Source organism: Aspergillus stella-maris (assembly GCF_047715825.1).
Source record: "Aspergillus stella-maris strain CBS 113639 unplaced genomic scaffold BDV14scaffold_10, whole genome shotgun sequence".
NCBI lineage: Eukaryota > Fungi > Ascomycota > Eurotiomycetes > Eurotiales > Aspergillaceae > Aspergillus > Aspergillus stella-maris.
In genome coordinates, this window is record NW_027396804.1 from 94,082 (window position 1) to 106,704 (window position 12,623).

Here is a 12,623-nt window from a genome sequence, read left to right on the forward strand (position 1 = left end):
ACCTTGTGAGCTATAGACACAATGATATCATACGAGCTTTGGCGCAAAGGCACAATAACATCCGCAAATGAGCTCGTCTATTATGTAACTGGTATATACAATAACAAGTTATCAAAGTAGGTAAATAGAAGAAGAGAAGTTAATTAGCTCAGCTCAACAACACCCTGATCTCACCCGTCGTCCTAGGGAACAACCTCCTCAAACTCGTCTCCTCTTCTGCTTCTGCTTCTGCTTCTTCTTCCTTCCCACCATCACCACCCTCCTTCTCCTCCTTTTCGCCTCTATCAACCCCATCAACCTGCCCATCACCACCAAGCCCAACACCCCGGCCCTCATCAGCAGCAACAACCATCGCCTCCACAAACTCAAAGTCCCTTACAAACGCCTCAACAGCCTCCTCCGTAACACCCTTCACAAACGCCGCGCTCTGCAAGCGCTTCAGGTTCTCCGTTGCGTCCATGAGTGCCGAGGGCAGGAAGTCGTCTAGTTGTTGGCTTTTTGTAACGATAGAGGCTGGCTGGAAGGCTGGAAGGGTTGAGATGGTGCTTATATCCTTATTCTTTTCTGGGATAGTGCCTGCGGCAGGGGAGAAAGGTTCGAGGGCTGTAAGGAGGGTTTGTAGGCCGGATGTTTGAAGGAGGTATTTGTGTTGGATGTCGAGGAGCGTGGTGCGGAGGGTGGAGAGGGTGGTGTTTATTGGGTTAATGTGTGTTGCTGTTGCGAATGGGTAGGGCGTTATTGCGGAGCGGGTGGTGATGTGGATGTTGACTAGGTAGATTGCGCGGGCGGTGAGATTGGGGAGTTCGTCTGCTGAGGCCTTTGCGAGGTTGAAGAAGGGGTCTAGAGCTGCGTGGAGGACGGGAGTGAATTTGTTCTCGTTTTCGCTTGCTGCTCCGTCTTTGCTTGTGCTGCTCTGCATTCCGTCTAGGGAGGCTTCGTGGGTTTTCATGAGCGATGTGAGGACTTCTAGGGAATCGAGCAGGAACTGCGGTGCTGAGAGGTCTCCTGGGGGTGCGAGGGTAGAGTGGTCTGTTGAAATGTTGCTGATCTGATCACGCATGATTGTTTGGAAGTGGTTGAGCGTAAACTTTTCGAGGGCTTGAAGCAGCTCGGCAAGGTTGGAGTTGGCGCCGACCAGTTTGGCAAACGTGGTCTGGTAGAAGGAGAGTAGGTTGACGACTTTGTAGCATGTTACAGGGTCATCATGACCTTGAATAACCAGCTCAACCCGCTGGCGTAGTGAACGGGCAACTCCAATAAGGTCGCGGCTGACAAGATCGCTGAGGGCTTTCTGGCCGTCGAAGTTAATGGCCTCGTCCTCATCAATTCGCGACCACGGCTCGCTGCTCAAGCCAGCCTGGATTCCCTTTGCAAGCTCGTCTCCTTCGGCGACGAAGAGAGCCTCCAGAGCTTCTCGTTCTGAAACTGTTGTGGAGTGAACCCAGGCGAGCATATCCCCAATGTACCTTAGCGGGTCGTGAGCGGAGAACTCAATAGGCTTGACGGCATTGTCGCCGCCTGAAACCGCATCTGTCAGGGCGTAATGAAAAGCGTCTGACAGAACGTAGTCTCTCGCCTCTGCAAAGAAGTCCAAGCAACTGTGGAACAAACTTGGCCGCTCGGCTAGCATCCGCAAAGCCCGCCGGATTGTGCTGCTGATACGAGGATCTTCCAGATTCAGACCCTTGAACTCCTTCTGGATCCACCGGTATAATTTCTGGTATGCAGAGTTCAGGCTCCTCGAGCTCTTTTCCATGAGCTCAAGGCCGAGTCTCTCGTTCTCAGCACCAAGGAGCGCTTCGCAGTCCCGGTGGACCTGCTTCACACGAGCAAGGACGTCGAAGAATTCGTCATTGATAGGCTCCTCGACCGATGTGAGGACCAACAGTTCCTCCTCCGAGACAATGAAGTGCTTTGTAAATGCGTCCAGTAGATGTTGTTTCGTTTCGGCCTCTTGCTTCTGGCTCAACAAGGCAGATGCTTCCTCCAGAACCGGGTTTGTATCTTGCTTCGCCAGCACAATGTGCTTTCGCATTTCGTCGCATGTTTCTTTGAGGTTTGATATGACGGTTCCGATGCGTTTCAATTGCTGTGACAAATGTTAGCATTCGATGCGCACAGTGAGCTCGAAACCAGACAGGCAAAAGTGGCCGCTCACCTCCGCAACGTTGCCGAAATCCCTCACGATCTCCGCATTGCAGTCAACGACCTCCTTTTGTATATCGAGGCGCAATTGCCTTCGCACTTCCGCAGTATTGTGTACTCCTCTTAGACTCAGTGTTTCGAGCGCATCGCGAATGTCCGAGTCTGCGTACGACACGGAGAGTACACTTGTCAATCGGTTGGAGAGGGCATTGGAGCGTTGCTGGAGGGGTGGAGAGAGCGGCGATGAAACGGGGGACGCTGTCCGAGGCGAAAGGCTGGATGCAGCTCCAGAAGGAGGAAAGTAGCTTCCAGTGGCCATGGTGAGTTGGCAATGCGTCGTGACTCGCGGGACGGAGCTGAAGCGGTTGATCGTGGGGAGGCGGAAGCGGAGAGAAGATTATCTGGTGGATCGACGATTCAACGTTCAACAACAACATTCCTAGCCGGCGAACCTGCCAGGAACCAAGTCCTTTGCCTACCGATAGCTGACTGTTGAAAACGTCGCTTCGAACTTATAAATTCTCGTACTCCTGGCATACCTTCTGAACCCCAAAGTCGCCCCCAATCTCTCTCATGGACAGCCCGCTTGCTTCTCCAACTAAAGCGCGTCAAGCCGCGATCCAGGCTAAAGACTGGGCCTACGTGAACTCCTGGTTGAGCCGACACTACGCACCGAACCCGATTCCGAAATTTGAGCGAAATGAAGATACTCTACGCACACTGCTTGCCCTAGCGGGGGCCAACGAGGCAGCAGCCGAGGAGGCAGCCATGCTGCACAATGCCCGCGAGAAAACGATCGAAGGATTCAAGGCTCGAGAGAAAACAGAGGAGAAGCAGAAGGTGGAAATTCTGGAGGAGGTCGAGCATTGTCTAGATGAAACAGGGGCTGGCGACCTTGACGACCTGGCGGAAACAGCAGCCATTTTGGGGTCTTTGGGAACGAGGACGAGGGACGTGGGCCAGTCGATAATCAACCTTACGAGGGAGGAATTTGAGACGCAAGAACAGATCGGGAGGGTTGAGCGCTTGCACAAATATCTCCAAGGAGAGCTGATTTCTCTACGAGAGAAACTCGATGAGCTAAACTCAAACCCTGCGTTTGAGACACCTGCCAATCTCCCTACCCTTACATCTGAGTGGAATCGGGGTACGAAGCTACTCAGTGCAAAGGTCGACGAGTATCAGGACAGGTCGAAGGCTTTGGAGAGGAATAGTAATAAAGGAGCAACGCTCGACAAGGTCATGCTGAAAGAGGAAGAGGTTAGCCGCATGATTGAGTCGGTCCAAGCTCTTGATGCTAGGATCAGGACGTTCCACGATCTTCCTAAAGATGTTTACGGTGCTCGAGCTAAGTATCAAGAGCTTGAACGGGAGCTCAACCAACTCGCCCATGAACGAAACGCCATGTTCGAGAAATTGGTTGAACGTTGAGTTAAGTCTACAACAATTACAGGTGGACAGTTAATTTATTTGTAAAAATCGATTGGTCATTTCAAAGTGACATCAAGCTAATGTACACAGGTATGGTATCGTCAATCTCATAACACGTTCATGAAAAGCAAAGCTGATTGAGATCATAATCTAGTGGTCACCGAGGCCGACGGCATTCTTGACCTTCTCGCCACTGCAGATGATTATCAGCTGTTGTTCTGAACGCCAGCCGGTGAGGCTACTTACATGGTCTGGGGGGCACCGCCGTCCTTGTGGTTGTCCTTGGAGCGCTGGGCCTTGTCAAAAGCCTCCTGTCCGGTGCTCTTCTGGTCATCGGGCTGCAAGCCACGGGAAATACGGTCACCAGTGTCAGTGACGGATTCCTTCATCTTGTCCTGGGTGGACTTGGTGGAGTCGGGAGTGATCTCCTCCTTAGCCTCTGTGGTAGTTGTCAGAACACATTCAATGTAGGGAAGATAAAGTAGAACTCACTGGTGGACCAATCCTTGCGACCAGTGTCAGACATGTTGATGGTTTGTTTTGAAGTGGAAAGCTTTGAAAAATTTGGTAGTGTTGTTGTTTGATGTTTTGGGAGTCTTGGAGTTGTTGATGGAGAGTTGAAGACCGGTCATCGAGGGGGTTTATATAGCTTTTTGGCCTTCCCCTGTTGTACCTCATGTACCTCGAAATAGTCCCGCCATGACGTCTTAATTCCCTAATAAATCACGACATCCATGGGCGTCGTTTCAACTGTCGAGGATCACAAGGTGATAATGAGGTTGTAGTTGTACGTCACAGTGTCCAGGCACGAATCGGCGTCGATACCAGAAGCCCAGCCGTCGCGGTTACGTGGGTCAACTGTCATCGTCGATCCCGGTCCGGTTCCATCATTTCAGGTGGATGTGACACGCATGTGCTCTTCTCCTACGGCATAGAACTTCGCTGCCCGCATTTCCTGATCTGGGGTATGACGTTTCAATGACATGTAAACCTTTTGCCACAACAGGGTTAGTGCACCCGCAGGTCTTGGCGCAGCTCAGGAATTTCTATTGTTCCGAATGTCGAGGCTTATCACATGATAAAGGCGGTTAAGTCTGGCGGAACTGGTACCGCCACCGTCTCCGCACCAAAAGAGTATTGCCGCCGAGCGAGAAGAGTCATCTTCATGCCTCACAGTCTAACTGACAATATTTGTTTTTTACGTTCATTTCGGGTCTCATGACCTTCATCATGTTGATTCTCTTTTACTCAACAAGCATTATTACTATTCCCTCGTCTAGTCGTTTTCTTGCACTTTAGCTTTCGACCTTGTTTTCCAGCATCTACCGCCACAGCCGTCATCTGCCAGACGCCTGGCCCCTGTATCTTTAGAGGACTCTCAGATATTCGAAATTCACGATATTTTCAATGATACCGCCCTCTTCGTCGTCTTCAAACTGGGATTTCACTCCGGTGATCAGCCTCTTGCGTTCGCCCACATGTCGAAGCCAGGATCAATCAACTTCGATTTATCCTCCGGCTTATCCCGGCCCTCAGGATGCGTCACACTCTGTCACGAAATATGACGTTAAAGAGTCAACAATCAAGAAACAATCCTTGAAGGATGGGCACGTTAATTCGCCGAAACTTGGAGACTTCAGCGCCCTATGGGAGATGCTGGGTAACGCCAGTAGCACCCGTCCTATCTCCAAGGACTCGAAGCCTGATAACGACATTCAAGAGTACCCGCAGCAATCCCAGTCATCAAATAAACCTATCAAAATCCTGAAACGGCGCAGTGTCTCCTATGAACAGCCAGAACCAATACTTGCAGCCCCAACCCCAGCATCAATTCAAGTAGTTGCCGATAACCACTCTACTTCGCACGATAAGGCCTATGTTCAGGCCAGAGTGCCCACTCAGCGGCGCCACCGTCGACTCAAATCCAACCATGACACAAGTCTTTCTGAAAGTAATGCCGAAGGAGAGTCAGATGCCTCTCTTTTCGACCCTCCACTCTCCAAGCCGCGAGGTATCTACTCGATGATTCCACCGCAGGTCGGTGTTCCAGAAACTCCAGCAAAACCTATTGGTACATACGACACACCTCCATCTTCTTTTGAAGAAGTGGATGGATTTTTGACTCCGAGAGCTGTCGGATATCCATCTAGCGCTGGCGCACCACGTTTACAACCAATTGCCTACAGAACCGCTGCTGATCAGCGGGTTGGGCTCTTGACGAAGCTCATGAAAGATTTTCCTGATTATACCGAACTTCTAATTGAGGCTGGGCGGTCGAAGACGTCGAAGAAACTCGACGTCTCTTCCCGCCCGATTCACGTCTTTGTTGACATTTCCAACGTAAGTAAAGCCCTCACGCGATTGTTATTCCGGCACGGCTAACATTCTCGAAGATTATGGTAGGATTCCATGATACGATGAAACTCTCGCGGAATATACCCATTCAAACTAGGATTCGCCGTCTGCCCATGTCATATCAGAATTTCTCTCTGATATTGGAGCGCGGCCGCCAAACAGCCAAACGAGTTCTCGTAGGCTCCGATCGAATCGCTGCTATAAACGAAAGCGAGCAACTCGGTTACGAGGCGAACATCCTCAACCGAGTTCAGAAGATCAAACAGCTCACAGCTCGTCAGCTGAAGTTCCGTAAATATCCTAAGGTCACTTCTCAAGATGGTGGCCATGGTTCTGAGACGAACGATGGCACCGAGAAGTGGGTCGAGCAAGGTGTGGACGAAATTCTACACCTCAAGATCCTGGAAAGCCTATTGGATACGGACGAACCGGCGACGATTGTGCTTGCTACCGGAGATGCTGCGGAAGCAGAGTATTCTGGAGGCTTCATGAAGATGGTCGAGCGAGCCTTGCAGCGTGGCTGGAGGGTTGAGCTCGTTAGCTTTTCTCAAGTGACGAGCTATGCATATAAGAAGAAGGAATTTCGGTCTCGGTGGGGAAACCAATTTCAGATGATCCCTTTGGATGACTATGTGGAGGAACTGTGGAAGATTTAGCTAGGCTTTAAATAGATGGCCCACGAGCTATGAACGCTGTGGACGAAATTTCTTTGGCCCATGCTCTCAACACCGTAGTTTCTAGGCACCAATTGTAGTTGCAAAAAATAACAGGCAGCATGCCATAGCAACAAGAAAAAGAGGCAATGTTCCAATATCACAGGCCTAGAAGTATGAAACATGGTGGGGAGCTTGTTGCCTGGCGGAGGAGCTGGAGCCTGGCGGGGCAGCTTTATCTACTCTGTAGCTTACAGATCTTCTGCCACCAAGATCCTCCCCGCGGACTTGTACCTTTCTTCAAATACTCGTCCCAATACCACATACCTCACCATGTCCAACCTGAAATCCCAAGATCTCTACGGCGGCGCCATTAAAGCCACGATCCCTGAGGGCTGGCTCGACGCAAGGTTTGTCGCCCAACTACCCCGCCATGAGCATCGTCAGATTCAACTAACAAACCTTTACTATACAGCGACCTGCGCCAGATCCCCGACCACCAAGAGCTCTTCCTCTCCCCGACGACGCTCTCGAACCTCATTTTCGAAATCAACGAGCGCGTCTCCGAAGAGACCGCGCTCTCCGCGCTGCAATCCGCATCCAACAAGGAGGTCCTCGAGACACTAGGACCTAACCCTGGAGCCACGCCCGATACGGTTGACAAGGCTGCGGCGCTGTACCACCTCAATGATCTTCGCGACGATGATAACGATACCCTGCGGATCGTTGCGCCCCCACAGCAGATCTCTTTGCAGAAACTGCCGAATGCTAGATCATACAAGGGCGTTGCGCAGATGACTTCTCTGACGACGCGGCCAGGTGTTGCGCCTTCTGTTGGAGGTGCGCCGGCCGGCTCGAGTGCTGATGGAGGGTTGTCGGCGAGTGTCACCCTTCACTACTTGCTTGTTAGGCTTGAGGAGCAAGAGACGGATGTTTTGATTTTCTTCAATACCCCGCATAAGGAGTTCGACGAGAGGGGCGATCCCCGAGGATTGGCGAAGGAGGGGGAACTAGCGAACAGTGTCATCGATGCTCTCATTGAGAAGCTGGAAATTGCGGACTGGGGCTTGTTTGGCGGTTGAGAATTGATTGTTTGCTTGCTTTCTTGCGTTCTCAAGGCGTGATTTTTAGATAGATTAGATAGATATCCCTTTTGGAGGAGTTTCAGTCGATATCCATGGAATGGATGAACCAGATCTCGCACGGATCAAATACGACCTCTCTTCAATCTCCCAACGGCTGACGGGAGTTTTGAAACACTATCAGGTACGTGTCCGATTCGGCGAGAGCATGGAGCTTGGACTGATGATCTCAGAATGAAACATGAGCCATGATCGGTATATCGGGATTCTTCGACCTCGAAGCCTCGCAAAGGCCATCGAATAAGAGATGGGATGTTTACGACCCCAATAGCCGTAATTCAGCAAATCTTTCAGCCCTGCAATCGTTACATTGACTACCACATCGGCAGCCAAGGAATACCACGATGTGTGCCCAGATCCCAGGGTTGTCCAACCAGAAATGAAGGGATAGGGTACGGCTTCATTCCTCGCCCAAACGGCACAGCAAGCTATGAGAGTAGCATTCCAACAAAATCGATCTTTATTAGTCTCAATCCCAGTTTTTCACCTCTTCGAAATCTGGAGATCTCGAATCTCGAGACGCGACTCGACTCGACCCGATCCGGCCCGCAAGTGAGTGAATATCTGCAGCAACCTGGGGCACTTAACTGTGCATGATGGAGTGAATTGCTCAGTGTTCCTCAGCCCATAGCGGGGCTATTGTGTTTCTGTATTCTGGAATCATCCTTTCTTCTTCTTTTGCTTTTTCACCTCTGGCTTTGCTGTGTTCCTTGTGTTTCATCCGACTTGAAACCGACATCTAACCCGACTCTCAAGCAAGACAACGTACACGACAAAAAGAGCAGGAGTCACAACCTTGACCAAACCATGAAGTGGTTTACTCCCATCGCAGTGTTACTGCTCAGCTGCCTGGCTGATGCTATCCCCATTGGTGCTCAGGATTCCATTTCTGCACCTGAAGTTGTGATCAATGTGACTGTCTGGGTGGACGAAAAAGGACAGACTCTTTCAGTTGAAACTGTCAAACCAACTGCAACTGTAGTCAATGTTGGTATTCCTGAGTGGCCGATGAGAGCAAGCCTAACCTCATCCTAGAAACCAACTGTTCTTCCTCCTATCCTAGCAGTACCCGGTCTCGATGTCCCCGATGAACTCGCACCCACCCTGGCTAACGACCTCAACATCAATCCAAAGCCAAAGCATCACCCAAAGCCAAACCCTCATAATGAAGAAGCTTCACGCCCCCAAGACCCGGAAGCCCGCTCCTTCGGCATCTCCTACTCCCCCTACAACAGCGACGGAAGCTGCAAAACACAAGACCAAGTAACCAGCGACATCACCAAACTGCGCCACTACAGCTACATCCGCATCTACGGCGTCGACTGCGACCAAACAAAAAAGGTCGTTACCGCCGCGCGCCAAAATAACCAAAAGGTCTTCGCAGGAGTCTACGACCTCCAGAACCTCCACGGCAACCTCAAAACAATCGTCGACTCCACCCACCCCGACCTTAGCACAATCCACACAATCTCAATCGGCAATGAACTCGTTAACCGCAACCAGAACTCTGCGACTGACGTCGTGAAAGCTGTCGGCGATGCCCGCGCCTACCTTCGAACACTAGGATACAAGGGGCCCGTCGTAACAATTGACACATTCTCTAAGGTCCTGGAACACCCTGAGCTCTGCTCTGTCTCCGATTACTGCGCTGCAAACTGCCATGCCTTCTTTGACGCGCATCAGACGCCCGATACAGCAGGTTCCTACGTGCAGGATATCGCGCGGCAACTGCGGGATGTATCAGGCGGAAAACGAACCCTCATTACGGAATCGGGATGGCCGCACGCAGGACAAAGCAATGGCGTCGCTGTGCCGAGTCCTGAGAATCAGAAGACGGCGCTGCAGAATCTCAGGCAAGCGTTCAAGGGGAGGGAAAGTGATCTCGTCCTCTTTAGTGCATTTGATGACGGGTGGAAGGTAGACAATCAGTGGACGTTTGGGGCGGAGAAGTTCTGGGGCATTGAGAGGGCTTAAATTCCTTAGGACTTTATTCGTCGGACTTCTTATGACCGATTCCCTCCCCTTCACTTCGGCATTGTTCATTGTGCTGGTCACTATGGTTTTCTTGTTGTTGTTTTTGGTCTTATTTTTGTTGATTGCCACTTGTATGATTTGGCTTGCTTGGAGATTAGATCTACTTTACTCTTTAGGGCTTTTACCTAGGAACAGTTGGTTTAACGGCTAGACTAGACTAGACTAGACATATTGGCTCGAATGCTTAAAGACCGCTTCCTCTTTTTCATTCTTTCTGGTTTCTAGACCTTGTTTTGTCAAGGGCGGTGCCGTAATAAGTCTCGGTGGCGGGGGAATGCTAGCAGTAGGGCTCCCTCTCCCTTCGCAGGTACTCACTCCCCTTGACTCTTCAGCGGCCGTAATTACAATACTCCAACCTCTCCAGAGCATAAATACATCTACACTAACCCTTCTTCGAAGGCCAAGTTCAAGGACAAAGAAACACCATTCCATTAGATAATATAATCTCTAATAATGCAAAATGCCAAGTCAAACAAGTCCAACCTATACCGAACAGCGAAACGAACGGAGGGAAAAGATGAAAATCAAGCCAGCTTAGCTAGGCTAGGCTATTATTAGGTAGGTATGCAGGCAGGCCCCGACGGTTTTGACTCCATTAGCCGGGGTGTAGAGGGAAGAACATTCAACATTCCGAGTCGTCGTGTCGTGTATGTCCAATGTAAGTAGGTAGGTCAAGCCCCAGTCGCGGGATTAGGAACGTTTTTAAGGGGCACAAAGTATTCTATACATGAAGGCGGAAGAGGGAGGGAGTTCATCAGGTCGAGGGTAGGTAGAGGTAAAGGTAGTAGTGGCAGGATGGATGAGCGAGCAAGCGAGAAGAAAATCGGCTGATGCAGCTTATATCATGGTCGCGTTAGGTGTTGGTGTCGAAGATGGAGTCAAGAACGAACGCCATGGCCAGATCACGTAAAGTAGTGAGAGAGGTAGCAGCAGAGAGAAGTGCCTACTTTCTCTTGCTGAGGACCTTGGTAATGGCATGGCGGATGATTGTTCCTGATTTCTCGATCTCTTTCTTCGTCAAGCCGATTGTGAGGCACACTTTCAGGCCGGCGGGGACCTTCTGCTTGGGCTCGAAGTTATCGTCGAGGGTCTTAAGGCGCGTGATTAGGACGCCGTTGGCAAGACACTGTAAGCAAGATTAGTAATGCGCATGAGGTGAAGGCCAAGGTGAGGGGGTAGGTGAAAGCATACCTCATCGACTACATCCTGCAGAACGAACTGCTGGTCTTCTAGAGAGAGTCTCTTTGCAGCAACCACCTCAGGTTTGAGCACGAGGATCATTATCGGGTTCTCCGGAGCGCTTGTGCAGCGGACCCAGTCGCTGCGAGGGTCAAGCTGCGACCACATAACCTTCGTCAAGTCCCTCAAATGCGTTATTGTCTCGGGGCTGTTCTGGAGGACGTTGATCGTGGCGCTAGCGGTCGTGGACAGAAGAGCAGGAAGAGCAGCAGAGAAAGTGTATGCAGCGGCCGAGATACGCTGATGGTGGACAATCTCCTCCGAGCCAGCACAAAAACCTCCTCCGGCAACCAATGGACCAGCCAGAGAGCCAACAATCATGTCAACTTCGGTCGCGTCCACGTTCTGGTGCTCAGTGATACCACGTCCGGTCCGTCCAAGAACACCGAAAGACCACGACTCGTCGAGGATCAGTCGGAATTTGTACTTCAGCTTGAGATCAATCTTGACAAATCTGTTAGTCCTAGTGAAACCCAGTCAAACATAGTAGGGAACTTACAATGCGAGGCAAATCACTCATATCACCATACGATTCGAAGAGACCTTCGGTGATGATGAATCGGCGCGTAAGCGGCTTCCGGGCTTGTTCCTTGGTAACCTTGGCCAGAACCCTTTCCAGATCCTCCATATCATTATGCTCGTACCAGCGAACGATACTCCGAGAAATCTGGATACCCTTCCGAATCGCAAAATTCACGCCCTTGTCCGCAACGATAATATCTCCACGCTTCGAGAACGCCGGGATGACACTGGAAATGGTCGAAAACGCCTGAGAATACATGATGCAAGACGCAACGCCCAGGTAAGACGCAACATCCGCCTCCGTCTTCATGTGGACATCCTGAGTACCGTAGAATCCGCGGGGGCCGCAGGGTCCGACACCATAGTTGCGGAGTGTCTGGATTGCCTTCTCCTTGATTGACTCGTTTGTGTTGAAGTTATAGAAGTTGTAAGAACCGAGGTTCATCACCGTTCGACCGTTCGTGAGCTTTGACTTTGGACCAACAGGGCTGTAGTTTCATGGTTGTCAGCAACGCGATCCCGCAGACTGATATGGCCTAAGTAAACCTACCCAACAATGACCGGCCTCTTCTCAACCTCCATCTCCTCCAGCGGTGTGATTTGTCCTACGAGCGGCTCGGGTGTCCACTCGTCCACCAAGTCATCAATTTCGTCTTCGGAGAGCTGGACAACGCCGGGCTTCGTTGAATATTTGGGGGCGAGGAGATAGCGGATGGCGAAAAGGAACAGGAACAATTCGACAGCGGAGCGGACGGGGTCGTCCTGGTAACTAGACTTCACATATCGCAGGAAGATCGCTGACCCGGGGACGCGATGGAAAAGGTTCGCAAGCTCATGGAGGTATTCGGAAAGGAGGCGTTGCGTCTCCTGGATATCCATGGTGAAGGAGAGAGCGCACGCAGCGCAGCGAGATACGGTCGGGGAACGAGAGCAAGAAGTTCACGATAAAGATGTAATTGTTGACCGAGTGTCCAAAGAACGAAGAAGAGATCTCGAAAGGGGTGGAATGAGAATTATCTCAGGAGCATGTACAATCTTACGGTAGTTTCGGCCGGGGACGCGATCTCGACTCCCGATCGGACCCGGCACGTGACCAAGAAGA

General features: G+C 51.0%; 7 protein-coding genes across 7 annotated transcripts; 4 read left to right on the forward strand and 3 right to left on the reverse strand.

Moving 5' to 3' along the window:
• Positions 1-61: 61 nt before the first annotated feature.
• Positions 62-2,591, reverse strand: cog6 (Golgi transport complex subunit COG6). The gene is made up of 2 exons (XM_073777459.1): positions 2,159-2,591; positions 62-2,089 (listed from the first exon to the last, which is right to left on the reverse strand). The coding sequence occupies exons 1-2, from the start codon at positions 2,462-2,464 to the stop codon at positions 149-151; spliced, it is 2,247 nt and encodes a 748-aa protein (XP_073630996.1). The 5' UTR covers positions 2,465-2,591; the 3' UTR covers positions 62-148.
• BDV14DRAFT_7634 (uncharacterized protein) lies at positions 2,532-3,699 on the forward strand. Its single transcript, XM_073777462.1, has one exon. It carries the CDS (start codon positions 2,719-2,721, stop codon positions 3,574-3,576), a length of 858 nt encoding a protein of 285 aa, XP_073630997.1. The 5' UTR covers positions 2,532-2,718; the 3' UTR covers positions 3,577-3,699.
• BDV14DRAFT_7612 (heat shock 9/12 family protein) lies at positions 3,673-4,311 on the reverse strand. Its single transcript, XM_073777456.1, has 3 exons — positions 4,069-4,311; positions 3,823-4,015; positions 3,673-3,769 (listed from the first exon to the last, which is right to left on the reverse strand). The coding sequence occupies exons 1-3, from the start codon at positions 4,100-4,102 to the stop codon at positions 3,727-3,729; spliced, it is 270 nt and encodes an 89-aa protein (XP_073630998.1). The 5' UTR covers positions 4,103-4,311; the 3' UTR covers positions 3,673-3,726.
• Positions 4,312-4,703: 392 nt separating this feature from the next.
• BDV14DRAFT_168133 (NYN domain-containing protein) lies at positions 4,704-6,774 on the forward strand. The gene is made up of 2 exons (XM_073767798.1): positions 4,704-5,916; positions 5,970-6,774. Exons 1-2 carry the CDS (start codon positions 4,984-4,986, stop codon positions 6,585-6,587), a joined length of 1,551 nt encoding a protein of 516 aa, XP_073630999.1. The 5' UTR covers positions 4,704-4,983; the 3' UTR covers positions 6,588-6,774.
• A 22-nt stretch (positions 6,775-6,796) lies between these two features.
• On the forward strand, positions 6,797-7,798 carry mog1 (Ran GTPase-binding protein MOG1). The gene is made up of 2 exons (XM_073777473.1): positions 6,797-6,994; positions 7,060-7,798. Exons 1-2 carry the CDS (start codon positions 6,918-6,920, stop codon positions 7,664-7,666), a joined length of 684 nt encoding a protein of 227 aa, XP_073631000.1. The 5' UTR covers positions 6,797-6,917; the 3' UTR covers positions 7,667-7,798.
• A 630-nt stretch (positions 7,799-8,428) lies between these two features.
• On the forward strand, positions 8,429-10,037 carry scw4 (putative cell wall glucanase (Scw4)). Its single transcript, XM_073777475.1, has 2 exons — positions 8,429-8,713; positions 8,762-10,037. The coding sequence occupies exons 1-2, from the start codon at positions 8,534-8,536 to the stop codon at positions 9,698-9,700; spliced, it is 1,119 nt and encodes a 372-aa protein (XP_073631001.1). The 5' UTR covers positions 8,429-8,533; the 3' UTR covers positions 9,701-10,037.
• A 144-nt stretch (positions 10,038-10,181) lies between these two features.
• On the reverse strand, positions 10,182-12,622 carry lcbA (serine C-palmitoyltransferase subunit lcbA). Its single transcript, XM_073767799.1, has 4 exons — positions 12,072-12,622; positions 11,499-12,009; positions 10,952-11,443; positions 10,182-10,886 (listed from the first exon to the last, which is right to left on the reverse strand). Exons 1-4 carry the CDS (start codon positions 12,398-12,400, stop codon positions 10,704-10,706), a joined length of 1,515 nt encoding a protein of 504 aa, XP_073631002.1. The 5' UTR covers positions 12,401-12,622; the 3' UTR covers positions 10,182-10,703.
• Between the last annotated feature and the right edge of the window lies 1 nt (position 12,623).

Coding starts and splice junctions, on each gene's coding strand:
- lcbA (XM_073767799.1), bottom strand. CDS start 12,400: ATGGATATCCAGGAGACGCAACGCCTCCTTTCCGAATACCTCCATGAG. Junction 12,010..12,071: donor AAGAGGCCGGTCATTGTTGG/GTAGGTTTACTT, acceptor ATGAAACTACAG/CCCTGTTGGTCCAAAGTCAA. Junction 10,887..10,951: donor TGCAGGATGTAGTCGATGAG/GTATGCTTTCAC, acceptor TCTTGCTTACAG/TGTCTTGCCAACGGCGTCCT.
- BDV14DRAFT_7634 (XM_073777462.1), top strand. CDS start 2,719: ATGGACAGCCCGCTTGCTTCTCCAACTAAAGCGCGTCAAGCCGCGATC.
- cog6 (XM_073777459.1), bottom strand. CDS start 2,464: ATGGCCACTGGAAGCTACTTTCCTCCTTCTGGAGCTGCATCCAGCCTT. Junction 2,090..2,158: donor ATTTCGGCAACGTTGCGGAG/GTGAGCGGCCAC, acceptor CATTTGTCACAG/CAATTGAAACGCATCGGAAC.
- scw4 (XM_073777475.1), top strand. CDS start 8,534: ATGAAGTGGTTTACTCCCATCGCAGTGTTACTGCTCAGCTGCCTGGCT. Junction 8,714..8,761: donor CAACTGCAACTGTAGTCAAT/GTTGGTATTCCT, acceptor ACCTCATCCTAG/AAACCAACTGTTCTTCCTCC.
- BDV14DRAFT_7612 (XM_073777456.1), bottom strand. CDS start 4,102: ATGTCTGACACTGGTCGCAAGGATTGGTCCACCA. Junction 4,016..4,068: donor TCGCAAGGATTGGTCCACCA/GTGAGTTCTACT, acceptor CAACTACCACAG/AGGCTAAGGAGGAGATCACT. Junction 3,770..3,822: donor GGCGGTGCCCCCCAGACCAT/GTAAGTAGCCTC, acceptor AATCATCTGCAG/TGGCGAGAAGGTCAAGAATG.
- BDV14DRAFT_168133 (XM_073767798.1), top strand. CDS start 4,984: ATGATACCGCCCTCTTCGTCGTCTTCAAACTGGGATTTCACTCCGGTG. Junction 5,917..5,969: donor TCTTTGTTGACATTTCCAAC/GTAAGTAAAGCC, acceptor ACATTCTCGAAG/ATTATGGTAGGATTCCATGA.
- mog1 (XM_073777473.1), top strand. CDS start 6,918: ATGTCCAACCTGAAATCCCAAGATCTCTACGGCGGCGCCATTAAAGCC. Junction 6,995..7,059: donor GAGGGCTGGCTCGACGCAAG/GTTTGTCGCCCA, acceptor TTTACTATACAG/CGACCTGCGCCAGATCCCCG.